This window comes from Chroicocephalus ridibundus, chromosome 6 (genome assembly GCF_963924245.1).
Source record: "Chroicocephalus ridibundus chromosome 6, bChrRid1.1, whole genome shotgun sequence".
NCBI lineage: Eukaryota > Metazoa > Chordata > Aves > Charadriiformes > Laridae > Chroicocephalus > Chroicocephalus ridibundus.
This window is the reverse complement of record NC_086289.1, coordinates 76,112,678-76,128,003: the sequence shown is the minus strand read 5'-3', so window position 1 is coordinate 76,128,003 and position 15,326 is coordinate 76,112,678. Positions and strand designations below refer to the sequence as shown.

Below are 15,326 nucleotides of genomic sequence, written 5' to 3'. Positions count from 1 at the left end.
CCGTCTTACGCTCACCCCCGAGGCTGCGCCCCTGCCCTGGGCAGCACTCTGTGGGGCTGGGAAGGGATCTCCCACGGCCCCTGGGGCTGCTCTGCCTCCCCCCAGGTGGGGCAGGCCCAGGCACAGCCGTCCGAACACCATCATAGCACAAGGATGCTGGGGCCGGGGAAGGGCAGGCAAAGCCCCCTTTATTGGGGAAGTCCTGCCCACTGCGGGGTCCCCACGCTGCCCCCTTTGCACAGTTCCAGGGCTCACGGCCCTCCCGGGATGGCTGGGGACAGCCTGGGAGCCGGGTGGGGAAAGAGCGGGCAGAAGGAGCAGTCCCAGAGCCCAGTTCCCATCGTCCGGCCGGCCACGCTCTCACTGGGCCTTCTTGGAGATGGCTGCGGGCCTCCTGCTGGGCGGAGGGGTGTGCAGTGCCGGCGGGGCGGCTGTGCCGTACCAGAGCTGGAGCAGGACAAGTCCGTGGCAGATGTGCAGGGAAAGGGAGCTGCAGACCGTGGAGGGGTAGGTGTTCCAGCAGAGCTCGATTACACCCAGCAGCAGCACCCTGCAGGGGGGAAAGCCAGGGGTCAGCACTGGGGGGAGGTCACACACCAGCCCCCCTTGCTCCCGGCACCCCCAGCATAGTTGTCCCCCCCCGACAGCACATACTTGGGCATGTGGGCGAGCTTGGCGGTAGGGGTGCACCAGAGCAAGTAGGGCAGCGTGTGGAAATACCAGACGTAGAACTGGTAGTGCAGGGAGCGGCTGCAGCAGACGCCCAGGAAGTTGGAGGAGAAGAGGACGAAGACGATCTGTGCGCTGGCGTTAAGGGGACAAACGCGGCAGGGTGCAGGTGCGGTGCCGCAGCAGCTCCCCAGCCACACGGCACAACTCCTTCCCCCAGGACAGGCCGGTCCCAAGAGCGCAGCAGGACCAGGAGCCCGTGAATGTCGATCCCAACGTCTGCCCTTGCCCTGCCGTCTCCCCGCCTCCTTGCTGCCCACCCTCCCAAAGGATATTGTTGACGGTCAAAGGAGGGGATGGGTGTTTCCTTTCGGTAGGATCCTTCAGCAGAGCCAGGATGCTCTCTTTGGACCTGAGGGGGGAGCACAAGCATCGATCTCAGCTGATGAAAGTCTTTCCCACCCCGACCTTCCCCTGTCAACCATGATGCCTGGGTAGCGCGGTCCCCGAAACGGAACAGTAACTCCCCCCGACTCCTGCCTGCAACCCCAGAATTGCAGCACTGTGGGGGCAGGGGAGTAACGGACCTGTATCCGGCACCACAGGGGCTGATGGGGATCAGCCGATGGGGACCAGAACCCACAGGCAGCCCCGTGTCTCACCTGTGCCACCGGTGCAGCGCAAAGAGCCCCAGGCCCACCAGGTGAGCCAGGAGCAGTGCAGCATGGAAAGCCCGATTCTGGAAAACCTCTTCTGGGAGGAAGCGCCAGTTCACCGTCCATTTGAACTGGAACTGGCGGCCCAGGTCGAAGGAGCGGGTCAGGTACCCCACAGGGTTCACCAGCAGGAAGGGCAGCCCCAAAATCACCTGCCAGAGATACACCAGCACCGTCGCAGCGGCCGTAAGCCAGGTCTCCATCACCCTTGCCACCTCCCAAGAACTCCGCCACCGCGTGGGGTGACGTGGACAGTCAGCCAAAGATGGGAGCCCCATCAATTACGTTATTTATCAACCTCCAGCTTGCTGTGCGGGGCCAACTCAGATGCTGGTGCCCCTGCATACGCACCCAGAGGTCTCCAGCCCCCAGGACAGCCAGGCAGGGTGCTGCCATGCAGACAGGGCAGCCCCTGCGTGCTGCTGATGGGGCTGCCAGCCTGCCCCTGTGGCTGGTGTGAGCAGGAACCCACCTGGAGCAGGGCACAGATGCAGAGCTTGGGGATGCAGCCCAGGAGACCGAACCGTTGCAGGAGCAGGAAGAGAAGTCCAGGTGCGAAGAGCAGGATGTTCATCTTCACAGACACGGCCAGGCTGAGCAGAAAGCGGCGTTACTGCTCTGGCTTCCTGCACGGGTGCCCAGGCAGCCTGCTCCCTGGGGCTGAGCTCGCTCCCCCACGCACCACACCACGGAAAGCAGCCCCCGCCCTGCCCCCAGACCCTCACCTGAAGAGGAGGCAGCCCCAGGACCAGCGCTCCTCCAGGAAGAGGTTGATGGCAAGGAAGAGGATGGCCATGGCGACGGGGTCGTTAAAGAGCCGCAAGACAAAGATGGAGTGGATGCGGTAGGAGGCACAGCACATGAAGAAGAAAACATACGGGGGGACCTTGTAGGAGACAGAAAGACACGAGGGCAATAAGCAGCCTGTCCTGGACCCCCTGCTGCCACCGAGCCACTCCAAACCTCAGACCCACCCCTGACCTCCTGCCCAGCCCATTTTGCCCGGGTGAGGGCTGAGCAGAGCAGGAGAGAACCCGTGTCAGTTGGCGAGGCCCCCCGGGCTCCAGGCTACCTTGTTGGTTCGGCAGTAGATGCGGAAGACAAGGAGGAGGTTGAGGAGGTAGAGGCCTGCAAAGAGGTACTGTGCCAGGCGGATGTTAGTGCCGCGGCCCGTGGCGTAATACAGGCCCAGGAAGAGGTAGACGAAGCCGGCGGGGTAGCTGTGGAGAGACGGGAGTGAGGGGCTGGGGGGTCCCTCTGGGGAGCTGCCTCTTCGGCACCCCCCGGGGCACCCCCGGTCACGAGGAGCTCGGCCGTCCCCGTCACTCACACCAGTGGCCCGGTGTCGCCCTTCAGCTGGGTGTAGTCGAGGGTCCCGTTGGCAAACCCCTCCACCTCCTGCATGTAGGCCTTCCAGTCGATCTCGGTGTCTGCGGGGACGGACGGGGGTCAGACGGGGGGGGCTCCCCCGCACCTCCGGGCCCCGCGGCCCTGCCCTGCTCTGCCACCCCCCTCAGCCCGGGCTCCGACCCCATCCCGGCCTCCCGCCCGCCCCTGTCCCCCGCTGCCACCCGCCCCACCGGAGGATGCTGTCCCCCACAGGGGCCGGGGGCGGCCCTGTCACCGGCCCACCCTCCCGCGCTGCTCCAGGCGCTGCCCAGCCGGGGACGAGCTGCCACCAGGCAGGGCCTACCCCCGCCGGCCCCGGGGCAGGGCCCAACCCCGGTCCCGCCGGGCAGGGCCTACTGCCGCCAGGGCCTACCCCCGCCACGCCGGGCTGGGCCTCCACCCGCCGGTCCCGGGGCAGGGCCCGGTCCCGGTCCCGGCGGTCCCCGGCACTCACAGGGGACCCTGCGGATGACCCAGAGGTTGACGCCGCCCTCGGCCAGGCAGAGGCAGGCGGCCACCAGCGGGGTGTAGCCGGGCTCCATCAGCGCCGCCCGCCGCTGCCGCCAGGCCCGCCGCAGCCCCGCCGCCATGGCCGCCGCCCCCCCCGCCCCGCGCCGGCTCCGCGTTTCCGCCCGGAGCGCTCAGGGCGGCGCGACGGCGGGAACCGGAAGCCGCACGTGGGGGCCGGGCGGCACGTGGCGCCCGGTGCTCCCCACCCCCCGCCCGGTATGGAGCGGCGGCGCGCGCCCGCTGACAGCCGCCGGTACGGGCAGCGCCGGTTCTGGGACGAGCGGTACCGGCGGGAGGGCGCCGAGCCCCGCGAGTGGCTGGGGGGGCTCTCCCGCTTCCTCCCGCAGCTGCAGCCCGAGCTGCGCCCCGGCGACCGCATCCTCGTCCTCGGTACGTGCCCGCTGCTCGGGGGGTCGGGGTCCCGCCCGCGGGTACCGGCCGCGAGGGGGCGGTGGGGCCGCTGTCACCGCCCGGTAATGCCGGCGGCGGGTCCCGGCGGGATTAGGCGGGTATAATCGCCGATCCTGTTAACGGATCAGCCGCCGCTGCCGCGCTTAGCAGCCCCCGAGCCCGCCCCCCCGGGGATGGGAAGGGAGGGGGGGGCCGTGTCCTGCCGGGACCCCCCGGGACATTCACCCCTCCGTCCCTCCGCCTGTCCCTCCGTCCCGGTTGAGCGCCCCCCACACGCCGCACGCTGCCCGGATTTGCCCCACCACGGGCTCTCGGGGTGGGTCACGGCCCGTTCCTGCCCCGCGGCACTGTGGGGGGGACACTGGGGACACCCCTGACCCCTCCTTGCCTCCCCACGGAACTGGGGGGACACTGGAGACCCCCCCCCGGCCCCTCCCTGCCTCCTCATGGCCGCTCCTGCATCCCACCCCGGGGCGGGGGTGGATCTGGTATGCGGGGGCTGCCCTCACCCCGGGGTCCTGCGGAGCCCAAAGTGCCCACCTTGCAGGAAGGGGGCAATTAAGAACTATCCCAGCACTCGCTAATTAGCGCCAAGGCAATTCCCTGCTCCCCCCCTCAGATGCCCTGTCCCGTCTGTGCCCCTCCCTGGGCTGGAGCTGGGGGGGTGTGCGCGGGGTTGGGGTGTGAGCCGGGGGCTGTGAGCGGGGTTGGGGTGCGGGCAGTGCCCCGTGTGCACCCCGACACCCCGGTCTGAGCCATGCCCCGCGCAGGCTGCGGCAACAGCGCCCTGAGCCACGACCTGCACCAGCTGGGCTACCCCGACGTCACCAGCATCGACTTCTCCCCCGCCTGCATCGCCGCCATGCGCGCCCGCTACGCCCACTGCCCCGGTCTGTGCTGGGCCGTCATGGACATCCGCGCCCTCGCCTTCCCCGACGCCGCCTTCGACGTGGTGCTGGAGAAGGGCACCCTCGACGTGCTGATGGTGGAGGAGGCCGACCCCTGGCACGTCTCGCCCCGGGCGGCCGCCGCGATGCACCGGGTGCTGGCAGAGGTACGGGGAGGGGGGCAGAGGGTGGACCCCAGGCCCTTTTAGGTGCAGAATGGCCCTCGCCACTCTGCTTCCCTGGGGGTGCCCCAACCGGTGCCTCTGCCCTCTGCCGCTAGCCAGTGCTACCCTGCAAAGGGGCACCCAGGGGGCTCCCGGTGCCCTTGGGGGTGGGAGACCCCCCACCGCTCCCCATCGCCTTCTGCCCGGGGAGGTGGATGGAGCAGGGTGTCCCCCGGGGGGCTGGGTGACCCCCGTCCTTATTGGCACGCCAAATACGTGGGGTTGGCTGTGGAGATGGGCCCCCTCCTGGCGTGGGTGGCTCTAGGGGCACCCGGGGGGGGCCCTGGGGGACACACCGAGGTGGCCCTGCCTGCCCAGGGCAAGGTGGCGACCGCGGGGCTGTGACAGGCCCTCGGCCGCCCCCGCCCTGGCTTCGATCTCTCGTTAGCGATCTCTTGTTAGTTAGTGGGGTCCCCATCCTCCGGTCTGGGGTTGCCATGGCAACCCCCATCAGCATCGACTGGGCCCTGGCGTTGCTACGGGGACAGGCGATGCCTCCGGCCCGTTCATTGGCGGTGGCAGGGACCAGGGGTTGCGGGTCCTGGCAATCCCCCCCCACCCCAGGGCAATGACTGCAAGGGTAATTAGTTGCTGCATTTTCCCGGCACCCCTGGGGGGGACATGGGCCTCTGGGAGGGTGCTCGTGGCTACTGCTCTCCCCCCCATGTCCTTTCTTGTCCCCCTGAGCCCCAGGGGGGAGCAGGACCCCAGCGCTGGGGGCAGCGGGGTGCCCTGCCAGCACTGCTGCCTGTCCTTGTCATTTGGCCAAACAGACGGGATTTAGTGCTGCTTTTCCCTTTTTTTTTTTTTTTTCCCTTTTTAATCCCCCGCTGAATCCCTGCCCTCCCCCAGCATTGCTGGGCACTGGCCTCTGCTCGAGACCGGTCCCCACTGTCCTCGTCCCTGGGGGGATTCGCGGGGTGTTCCCGCACGGGTCCGGCCGCCGCTGGCACCCCTCTCCTTGCCCCCACCCCCTTTCTCACGGCGGGGGGGCCGGGGGTTTCACAGCCTCTGTCCTGCTCTCCCTGGGGGGAACATGAGGACCTGAAAACCCGCCCTGCTGCGGGGATGCCCCGGGGGCAGCCCTGTCCCGGTGATCCCTGGGCGGTGGGTCAGTGCCGGAGCCCCCGTGCTCCCCCCGTGCTGGCCGGCGGATGCGAAGGTTTCCTGCGCCCGTCTCTAAGCAACGGCCGTTAGTGCGGGATGCGGGATGCCTCTCGCTGGGCTCCAGACGGAGATCCCTGCCTGCCCCTTGCCCGGGGGAACCCCCCGTGCCTGTTTGTTGGGAATCCGTGGGGCCTTTCCCGCATGGATGCATCCAGCGCTTTGCAGGAGGGATGCTGAGCTGGGGGGTGGGGGTGGGGGGGCGGGATGCAAGGACCTGCCTTCCCCTTTTCCTGGCCAAAACACTCATGTTTGGTTCAAAAGCCCCCACCGCGGCGGGGACACGCACACACACACACGCAGTCTGCTGTCACCTCTCCATCCCTGGCCCCAGCCAGCGCTGAGCCCTGGAGCTTCCCAGCGGGATTAAACCAGTGCTCGGGAACCCCCCCTTGGCCCCCAGCCCTCTCCCCTGCCCTTGCCGGGGGGGTAGGCTGGGGGTGTCCCCGCCGGGGGGGAGCTAGCGGGGGGGCTGGCCGCCCGCCCGCCCCGGGCGCTGCCTTTGCATGCCGAGCACGCGAGCGCTGGCCGTAAAAGCCTTTTGACATTGGATAAAGCCAAGCAAGAAAATTGATGTTCTTTTCCATCCTGTTAGTGGGGGCTTAGTTCCAGCGGGGAGAAAATGGTGATTAAAAGGGTCGAGTCCTTTTCCATCCAACCCGTCACCCCCCCGCGCTCCGCCTGTCAAGGGGGGGGCGCTGGGTGCCCCGGGGAGGGGGGCATGCGACGGGGTCTCCGTGCTGTCTGCGGTGGAGGAGGGTGAAGGGTTTTGGGGATGCTCCGTGGTTTTGGGGCGCAGGGAGAGGCGGTGCCTGGGGGTGGTCTGAGGACGTGTCAGAGCCGAGGGGGGTATCTCTGGGTGGGGCAAGGTTAGGACAGGAGATTTGGGGGTGAGTGGGAGAGGCTGGGGGGGATCTTCAGCAGACGGTGATGGGGGTCCCTGGGGACAGGGCGGCTGAACCTCACTGTGTCCCCCTGCCCGGTGCCGGGGGCTGTCCTGCCGCAGGTGAGCCGGGTGCTGCGCCCGGGGGGCTGCTTCATCTCCATCACCTTCGCCCAGCCCCACTTCCGCAAGCCCCACTACGCCCAGGAGGCCTTCGGCTGGTCCCTGCGCCACGTCGCCTGCGGGGACGGGGATGGGGGTGCCGGCGCCTTCCACTACTTCCTCTACGTCATGCGCAAGGGGCAGCCCCTGGACCCCGCCGACCTGGCCCTGGGGCGCCGGCTGCACCAGCCCCCCCCGGCCCCCGCCCCGCTGCCGCCCCCCGCGCCCCCGGACGACGACGAGGACTATCTTCTCGCCATCCAGCTGTGACGCGGGGCTGGGGGGGGGGGGGCCTTCCCTGGCCTCCCCCCACCCGATAGAGCCTTAAGCTGCTGCACCCTCGTGGGTGGGGGACATCCCCCCCGCCACGCTGCCCGGTGATGGGAGAAAAGGGGGACATGGACATTTGTCCCGGGAGAGCAGCGGGATGCTCCAAAGAGCGGGTGATGCTGTGCCCCCCCCGCCTCCCCCCGGCCCTTTGCTCGCCTGGCTGGAGAGCAGCCAGGGCTCCGGGCTTTGCGGCCGGTAATGAAACCAAATCGGGTTTAATTCCACCCATCCATCTTGTGGGGAGCGGCCCCCTGTGCCCCCGCCTGGCCCCGGCACAGCTGGGCTGGGGGCAGCATGGGGGGTGCTGGCACTGGCTGCAGGGGGCAGCATGGGGGGTGCCCACTGCCCCCCAGTCCCACACCGGGACGCCTCGGACGTGGGGGTGTGCAAGGGCAACGCGTCCTTGTCACCCCGGGCCACACGTGTGTCGGGCTGGTGGCAGCCGTGCCACCGTGTGCCAGCGGGGCTGGATGGGGACACGGGGGTGCCAGCGTGGGGGCGGCTGCCGGGTGTGTTCCCAGGGGTTGTTCCCAGGCACCAAACCCCCCCCCCCGGGGTGGTCGACGGAGGGGACCCCTCCTCGGAGGGACAGGGGTGACATGTCGGAGAGACGCAAGCCGCCGGGCTGCTATTTCTGGCAAAAGGCGTAAGTGGGTCAGCCAGTGGCCCCCCCCGCGCTGGGAGCCAGCGAAGGACTTGGGGTCAGCTCTGTCACCCCCCCAGCCCCGGGGGCACCCCGAAAACGAGCCGGCGCCAAGGGGGGACGGAAAGGAGCAGGCGGCTGCGGGCCTCGCCTCGGTACATGAATGTATTTTATTCATCGCATTTTGTTCACCAGTACAGTGAAAAATGGCATTTAAATTTACAATGGATCATTCGTAGAACATCATGACACAAGTATCTTTTTTTTTTTCCTTTTTTTTGTTTTTTTTTTTTCTCAGTTTTGTTTTTTTTTTTTTTGTTTGGTGTTTTTTTGTTGTGTTTCTTTTTTGCGTCGTCGTCTCCATAAATGCCACTCGTAGGTTATTGAAAAAGATGACGAGTTTCTCATGCACATCAGACCCCCCCGAGAAGCTTCTTAAAAAATAAAATTAAATTAAAGTACAAAATTAAAAACAACGACTCAGGCCGGTCCCTGCCCTCCCCGCTCCCCCCTTCCCCCCCGGCCCCACCGCCCTCCAGCGAGGGGCAGCGCTGGGACCCCCCCGCACCCGCAGCCGGCCCCGGTGGGCTCCGGCCCTGGTGGGCTCCGGGGGGGCTGCGGCGGCCGATGGTGCTGCTGCTCCCCCCGGCCTGTCCTGCTGCTGGCGGGGGGGGTCAAGCCGGGGGTCCCTGCTCCCCTCCCCGCATCTTCGGCTTTCCTCACGCTCCCTCCATCTTTCTCGGCCCCCCCTCCCCCCCCCCGTTGTTCCCCCCCCCCTCGGTTTTTTCTTCTTTTTTTGTCTTTTTTTTTCTTATGGAAAAAAATATGAACCATTTTTTCTCGTTGTTTGTTTGTTTTGTTTTCCCGATGCGGTTGCTTCGACATCTCGACGTCAGCAGATCGTTTTTAACAAAGATTCGGATATAAAAATACAAATATGAGGAGTTTTCTGTTTAAAAAGAAGCGTGCCGGGGCGGTGGGGCTGACCCCGGGCCCCCCCCGAGCCACCAAAGCTCATGCAAAAAACGATGGAGCAAAAAATGTCTCTGGGCAGCAGCGCTCCCCCCCGCCCCGGGAATCGGGGACAACCCCCACCCCCCCCCGACAAGGAGGACGGGGGGGGGGGTGTGTGGGGTGGGGGGGGCCGGACCCCCGGTCTCTGCCCAGGGCGGGGGGGCTCGGCGGGCTGTCCCCCCGCCCCCGGGGGAGGCGGAGGGGTAAAGTGCATGGCTCGGGGGGGGGGGGGAGGGTGGTGGCGGCCGCGGAGCCCCCCGCCCCGGGCCGGGGGGTGTGTGGGGGGCGCGGGCGCGGCCCCCCCCCCCCCCCCGCGGGCGGCGCGGCAGCATGCGGGGCTCGGGCTGCGGGTCCGGCGGCGGGTCCCGGCTCTACACCCCCGGCGGCGACTTCTCCGTCATGCCCTTGAGCACCTCGTCTATCCGGTCATCCTCGATCACCACTGCGGGGACAGGCGGGGGCGTGGGCGGGGGGGCACGCACACAGACCCTGACACCCCCCCGCACCCCCCGGCTCCCGCCCCGAGAGGGCTCCGATGTGCCCCCCCCCCCACCCCCGGTGCTGGGGAGCGGGGCGAAGGGGCGCAGGTGGGTGCAATGGACGCGGGGGGGTCGCCCCCTCCCCGCACGGCTTGGGCAGGGGCAGCATCTCCCCCCCCCCCCGCAGCCAGCCGGCCGCCTCTGGATGGGTGGTTTGGGAAGCGGGGGGGCAGGAAAGACCAGGAAGGACCCCCCCCTCCCTCCTCGCTGCGGCAGGCGCTGATGAGAGCAACAGGACTGGAATGGGTAATGACCCAGCGGGGGGGGCACTGCCAGCTCGGCGGGGGTGGCAGCCAGACCCCCGTCAGCATCACCCGCTGCGCAGGACACCCCCCCCCCGCCATCGGCATCACCGCCGGGGGAGCCGGACAGCCCCCCCGTCAGCGCCGCGGGCTGCACGGACCCCCCCGTCAGCATCACCGTGGGGGGCTGGGCAGCCCCCCCCCGTCAGCATCACCCTCTGGGCAGCCCCCCCCGTCAGCATCACCCTCTAGACAGGCCCCCGTCAGCATCACCACTGGGGACTGGACAGACCCCCACCAGCATCGCCATCGGAGGGGGCTGCACAGAGCCCCCCCCACACATCAACATCACCGGCTGGGCAGATCCCCCCCCACATCGCCACCCTCAGGGGTGGTGGACAGAACCCCCCCCCCCCCAGCATCACTACCGGGGAGCTCAGCGACCCCCCCGTCACCACCCTGTGGGTGGATTGGCCAGACCACCCCCCACCACCAGCATCACCGGGGGAGCAGCCAGACCCCACCCCCCATCACCACCGAAGGGGAACCGGCCCCCCCCATCACCCCCGGGGGGGTCCGTTAGACCCAGCCACCACCACCGCAAAGTGGGGGCGGGTGGAGCAGGCAGTGGCTCATCCCCCCTCGGGGCTGGGGGGTGTTTGTTTTGGGGGGGGGACTCTATTCCCCCCCCTTTTGCCCCTGCAGCTCGAGGAGGGGTGTTTCCCTATGGGCCCCCCCAGGCAGGCGGGGTGGGGGCTGCAGGGGAGGCAGGGGCCATTCTCGGGGGTCCCCCAGGCATCGGGGAGGATCAGTGGTGACAGATCGGGGTGCAGGGGAGGGGGGGGGCGTTTATTTGGGTCCTGATGGAAGCAGGGGAGCTGCTGGTGGGGGTCTCTGCGGCAGGCAGTAAAGCGCGGGGGGGGGGGGGGCGACACAGGTTCATGGAGTCCTGGGGGGGGTGGTAAACCGGGGGGGGGGGGGTGTGTTTGTTGATCAGCATCGCCGGCGGCTGCTGGTGGGGGTCTCTGCGGCAGGCAGAAATGTGGAGGGAGAGAGATTTATGGGGCTGGGGGGGCTGTGCCTGGTGATGCTGGGGCGCGCTTGTTTATAGACATGGGGGGGGGCAGTCCAAGGGGATGTGGGGGCAATCCCAGGGGTGCTGAGGAGCAGCTCCCGGGGGCTCCCGGGGGGCAGCCCCAGGGATGCTCGGGGATCGTCCCGGGGGCAGCCCCGGGCTGCGGGGATGTGGGGGGGGAAGTGGGGCAGCGCTGGGGGGGCAGCGCTGGCGTCTGGAGCTGGGGACGGGGGGCCCTGCGGTTCTAGGGCAGTGCCGGGTGCCAGTCGCAGAGCTGGGGGTCCCAGGGATGCCGGGGGGGCCGTGCCGGCGACGATGTGGGGCAGAGCCGGAGATTTTGGGGATGCCGGGAGCAGTGCTGGGGAGAGCGGGGAGCAGAGCCGGGGATGCCGTGGGGCAGAGCCGGGGTTGCCGTGGGGCAGAGCCGGGAGTGCCGGGGATGCTGCGGGGCGATGCCGCCGGTGCCGGTGGGCAGCGCCCGGGATGCGCCGGCCGGTGCCGGGGACGCCGGGGCAGCACCGAGGGGTCCAGGGGATGCTGTGGGGCGGCGCTGAGGACGCCGGGGGGTCCCGGGGATGCCGAGGGGCAGATCCGGGGGTGTCCCGGGGCAGAGCCGGGGACGGAAGGGAGGATCCGGGGGTCCCGGGGATGCCGTGGGGCAGCGGCGGGGATGCAGGAGCCGGCGCCGGGGATGCCGGGGATGCCGCAGGGCAGATGCGGGGGTCCCGGGGACGCCGCGGGGCAGCGGCGGGGATGCCGTGGGGCTGAGGCGGGGGTCGGGGTGGGGTGGGGGGGCAGAGGCGGGGGGTCGGGCGGTACCTCTCTTGGCGCGGCCGATCTGTCCCAGCTTGGGGGGCCGCTTGCCCTGGTTGCCCCCGAAGAAGGCGTTGGTGTCCTGCAGGCGGCAGCTGAAGGGCAGCTCCCCCGCCTCGGGCTCGGCGCCGTAGCGGCCCACCTTGTCCTCGCCGTAGGGCAGCACCTGCGACATGGCGGGGCCGAGCGGGCCGAGCCGCGCCGCGCCGAGCCGGGAGCCGGTCTGCGGCGGCGGCGGCGGCGGCGGGGAGGAAACCCGGGCGGAAGGATGAAGTCATGCATCCGGGGGGAGCGGGGACCCCCCCGGCGGGGGGCGGCTCCGGAGCGCCGCGGCCCGGCACGGCACGGCCGGGACGGGGACGGGGACAGGGACCCCCGCGCCCGGTGCCCGCCTGGTCGGGACGGGGGGACCCCCGCCCCGGCCCGGGCCCCGGCGCAGGCTGGAGCCCCCGGCACAGCCTTGCCGGGGTGGTCGCCCCAACTCGGGGGTGCCTCTAGACGCGGGGCGGCCCCTGCGGAGCAGGGTCCCCTTGGCACAGCTGGGTGCCCCCGGGTGGCCGGGGACCACCAGGCACAGCCGAGGCCTCCCCCAGTGCATGGCAGTGATGCCGAACAGACCCCCCCCCCCAGCGCCCCACTTCGGTCCCCCAGAGCACCCTGAGCACCCCCAGCCCAGCTCCCGGCCTCCCGCAGCCCGGCAGCCTGAAGCCCCCGGACCAGCTCCCACCATGGGTCTCCCCAGCCAGGTTGCCCCAGCCCCACTTATGCCCCTTGCCCAGCACCCACCCAGGCACCCCCTCCCACAGTGTTGGGGTCCCCCTCGGAGCCACACTGGTCCTGCCCCAGCCCCTGCCAGGCCTCTTGGCCCCCTGTGTGTGGGTCCCTGCAGGTGTGTGTGGGTGGGTGTGTGTGTACACATGTGCCCATTGCACATATTGAGGGGCTGTGGGGGGCACGGGGGTGTGATTCTGCAGGTGCCCATGAGCGTGGCCACAAAGGGGCTGTGCCCCAGGATGTCCCTCGCCCCGTGGTGTGTCCCTTCCCTGGGGATTCTCTGTGGACAAGGGGAATGGGACCCTGCCCCCCCCGTGGGGGCCTGCCATGGGTCAGTGAGGAGAGGCGTACAAGAGCGGCCCCAGAGCTCTGCCTGTGTGCCCTGTGCACGCTGTGCCCCAGACCCACCCTGCCCCTGTCCTCCGGCATTTTCCACTGCCAGGGCAGTGATTGCACTAATTGGCAGTGGTGGCCCTGAGCGGCCTCCCCTGGGATGCCCCATCCCAGGCACCTGGGGCTGGGGCGGGTATTTAAGCTCTGGCTGAGGCTGCTGCTCCTTGTCTGAGCTACGGGTGCAGCCCTGGCCCCGGGACCTGACGAGGAGGAGGCGGCGGCAGCGTGATGATGCAGGCTGGTTGGTGAGGACCACACAGCCCTGGTCCTGCTGCTCCCCTGCATCCCCCGCTGCTGGTGTGGGTGCGCTGGGTCGCAGTGAAGCCAGAGCCCTGGGCGTGAGCAGCGCTTGCCAGCCCCATCCCAGCCCCACGAGAATCTCCACCTGGGTGTCTCCAATGGGCAAGCGCAGCGTTTTACAGCTAGCCTTGTAGTCCGTCTTTCCACATCAGCATCGCCATGGCCTGTGCTTTGAGATCCTGTTGAAAGGGGCTGCAGAAAAACATCATCTGGGCTGGTCCACGCCAGAGGGCAGGTACTTCTATTTTGGGAAGGCTCAGCTTGGCCTTTCCCTTTGTGCTGGGCTCTGCAGAGCTCCAGTCCCCATGTCCCCTCCCGGAGCAGAGATGGGGAGGGATGGGGCAGCGGTGCTCGCTCTCCGCTGGCAGGGCACTGCCTTTATTCCTGGCTTTGCTGGGGAACCAGCTTGAACTTTTTCATGTGATGGCTTCTGCTCCTGCAAAAAAGCGCCCGGGAAAATAGGCGAGAGGCCCACGCTGAGATGTGGCCTGCTTTTCCCGTTGCGGAGCCCACGTGCTGCCGCCCGTGGGCAGGGACAGGCAGGCCATGGCGGGTGTGGGGCCGGGGGCGAGGGAGAAGAGGAGCAGATGGGGTGTGCGGGGTGCGAGCAGGGCCGGTGCTCCGCTCTGGGAGGGTTCCCAGCCCGGGGTCACCCTGGGAATGGTTCTGCTTATCCCACACCTGCACCCAGGGGAGATGCTTGGCTGGGCTGTGGGGTGCGGAGGGCTCTGTGGGGCTGGTTGGGGTGTGGGAGGGACCCCCGGCCTGGGCAGGAGGAGGGATGGATCCCTGCTGGCATGGTGGCGCTGGAGGTGGGACAGGGAGTGCCGTGGCTCCAGGCTCCACATCTCCTTGGGATGTCTCTGGCTGCCCCAGGGTGCTGCTGAGCACGCATCCCTCGGGGCGGGGGAGAAGGAGGTACCAGGGCCCTGAATGTGGGTGGGTGGGCAGGAGGGTGCAGGAGGGACCCCCGTCCCCTGCCAGTGTGGGTTGTATCCCAGCATCGCAAGCCGGGACCGCGTGCCCGCCTTCCCCTGGCGCTCATCCCACCTTCATTATCCGCCTTTTAGCAGCCACGTAATCGCCTTTCTTGCTTCCTTCCCAGCCTTTTGTCCAACACAAAGCCGGCTCCAGCCGGGAGAAGGGGCCGTGGGATCGGGAAGTGTGCAGCTCCTGCCCCGGCTCCTTAAACCTGGGCACAGCCCCCGGGCTGAGACACCTGGCAGGTGATGGGGGCTGGCCGTGACCCCCCAGGGGTGGTGATGGGGCTGGGCAGGGGCCACACAGCTGGGTTCCCGGCTGCAGTGGGGCTGATGATGGAGACGGTCGGCATTGCCCGGCCTGGGGCGATGCTCTGGGAGCCCACCGAGACCCAGCCCCGCAGCTGGATGCTGCCCCTGAGCCCGCACCCTCGGTGGGGATTCAGGCGCTTCGACAGAGGCGAGGGCTTCCCTGCGGCCGCTGGTGCTTCGAGTGGCTTTAGGGTGGAGAAACACCCCGTGCGTGGGCAGGCAGCTCACGGCGGGGCAGATCCCACCCCGGCTCTGCAGGGACCCCGTGCAGCGGGGGTTGGACAGGACGGGAGCTCCAGGTGGTCCCCGAGGCCTGGCGGGGTCGGTGGCCTGGCAGGTGGCGGCTGGATGGCAGCGGGCTGGAAGGAGGCAGGAGACACCAGCCACCAGCGCTGGGGCTTTCTCCGGTGCGGGTCTGGGAGCCCGGTGGTGCCGCCACCCGGGTCTGGGGGCTGCAGAGGCGATGCCGGGGGCTGGCTCCGGTGCCTCCATCTGTGCTGCCTCCAGCCCTGCCAAGAAACGTGAAATGGCACTTCTGCTCCACGGCGGTGGCAGCCGCAGCCCGGGGGCCTCGCCGAGCGCCAGCTCCCACTGCCAGCGCCGCCACGCTCTCCCAGCACCGTCCCCGGCCCGGCGTGGGGCACCGGCGAAGGTCACCAACGAGGCCGGGGGTGTCTCTGCCCCCTCGGCTATTGCTGCCAGCTCTCGGGAGCTCGGCAGAGCCCGGGACGTGGCTGTGCCGTGGTCAGGCAGCGTCTTTGCGCAGGGGTTTTGGGGGAGCGGGGACACGCGTGCAGGCAGAGGGGGGGCTGTGCATGCCATGGTCGCCCTGGCCCCCATCACCGTGGGGAGATGTGGGGGGGCGAGCGTGGGGAAGCGGCATGTTCCTCGCCCCG

At 69.1% G+C, this 15,326-nt stretch overlaps 3 protein-coding genes across 3 annotated transcripts; 1 reads left to right on the top strand and 2 right to left on the bottom strand.

Moving 5' to 3' along the window:
* Positions 1-147: 147 nt before the first annotated feature.
* Positions 148-3,422, bottom strand: ALG3 (ALG3 alpha-1,3- mannosyltransferase). The gene is made up of 9 exons (XM_063339279.1): positions 3,229-3,422; positions 2,716-2,815; positions 2,458-2,605; positions 2,111-2,271; positions 1,858-1,978; positions 1,332-1,537; positions 1,005-1,081; positions 655-799; positions 148-550 (listed from the first exon to the last, which is right to left on the bottom strand). The coding sequence occupies exons 1-9, from the start codon at positions 3,362-3,364 to the stop codon at positions 361-363; spliced, it is 1,284 nt and encodes a 427-aa protein (XP_063195349.1). The 5' UTR covers positions 3,365-3,422; the 3' UTR covers positions 148-360.
* A 1-nt stretch (position 3,423) lies between these two features.
* On the top strand, positions 3,424-8,465 carry EEF1AKMT4 (EEF1A lysine methyltransferase 4). Its single transcript, XM_063339280.1, has 3 exons — positions 3,424-3,674; positions 4,466-4,749; positions 6,977-8,465. The coding sequence occupies exons 1-3, from the start codon at positions 3,503-3,505 to the stop codon at positions 7,283-7,285; spliced, it is 765 nt and encodes a 254-aa protein (XP_063195350.1). The 5' UTR covers positions 3,424-3,502; the 3' UTR covers positions 7,286-8,465.
* Positions 8,466-9,119: 654 nt separating this feature from the next.
* On the bottom strand, positions 9,120-11,953 carry CAMK2N2 (calcium/calmodulin dependent protein kinase II inhibitor 2). The gene is made up of 2 exons (XM_063339281.1): positions 11,678-11,953; positions 9,120-9,444 (listed from the first exon to the last, which is right to left on the bottom strand). The coding sequence occupies exons 1-2, from the start codon at positions 11,844-11,846 to the stop codon at positions 9,374-9,376; spliced, it is 240 nt and encodes a 79-aa protein (XP_063195351.1). The 5' UTR covers positions 11,847-11,953; the 3' UTR covers positions 9,120-9,373.
* Positions 11,954-15,326: the final 3,373 nt, after the last annotated feature.

What these genes read in the sequence shown, in the direction of transcription:
- ALG3 (XM_063339279.1), bottom strand. Translation starts at nt 3,364, where the DNA reads ATGGCGGCGGGGCTGCGGCGGGCCTGGCGGCAGCGGCGGGCGGCGCTG. An exon ending in GGTCATCCGCAGGGTCCCCT is followed by an intron (nt 2,816 to 3,228) that starts GTGAGTGCCGGG and finishes CCGTCCCCGCAG; the next exon opens with ACACCGAGATCGACTGGAAG. An exon ending in CCCTCCTTTGACCGTCAACA is followed by an intron (nt 800 to 1,004) that starts ATATCCTTTGGG and finishes ACGCCAGCGCAC; the next exon opens with AGATCGTCTTCGTCCTCTTC.
- EEF1AKMT4 (XM_063339280.1), top strand. Translation starts at nt 3,503, where the DNA reads ATGGAGCGGCGGCGCGCGCCCGCTGACAGCCGCCGGTACGGGCAGCGC. An exon ending in CGACCGCATCCTCGTCCTCG is followed by an intron (nt 3,675 to 4,465) that starts GTACGTGCCCGC and finishes TGCCCCGCGCAG; the next exon opens with GCTGCGGCAACAGCGCCCTG. An exon ending in TGCACCGGGTGCTGGCAGAG is followed by an intron (nt 4,750 to 6,976) that starts GTACGGGGAGGG and finishes GTCCTGCCGCAG; the next exon opens with GTGAGCCGGGTGCTGCGCCC.
- CAMK2N2 (XM_063339281.1), bottom strand. Translation starts at nt 11,846, where the DNA reads ATGTCGCAGGTGCTGCCCTACGGCGAGGACAAGGTGGGCCGCTACGGC. An exon ending in GATCGGCCGCGCCAAGAGAG is followed by an intron (nt 9,445 to 11,677) that starts GTACCGCCCGAC and finishes CTGTCCCCGCAG; the next exon opens with TGGTGATCGAGGATGACCGG.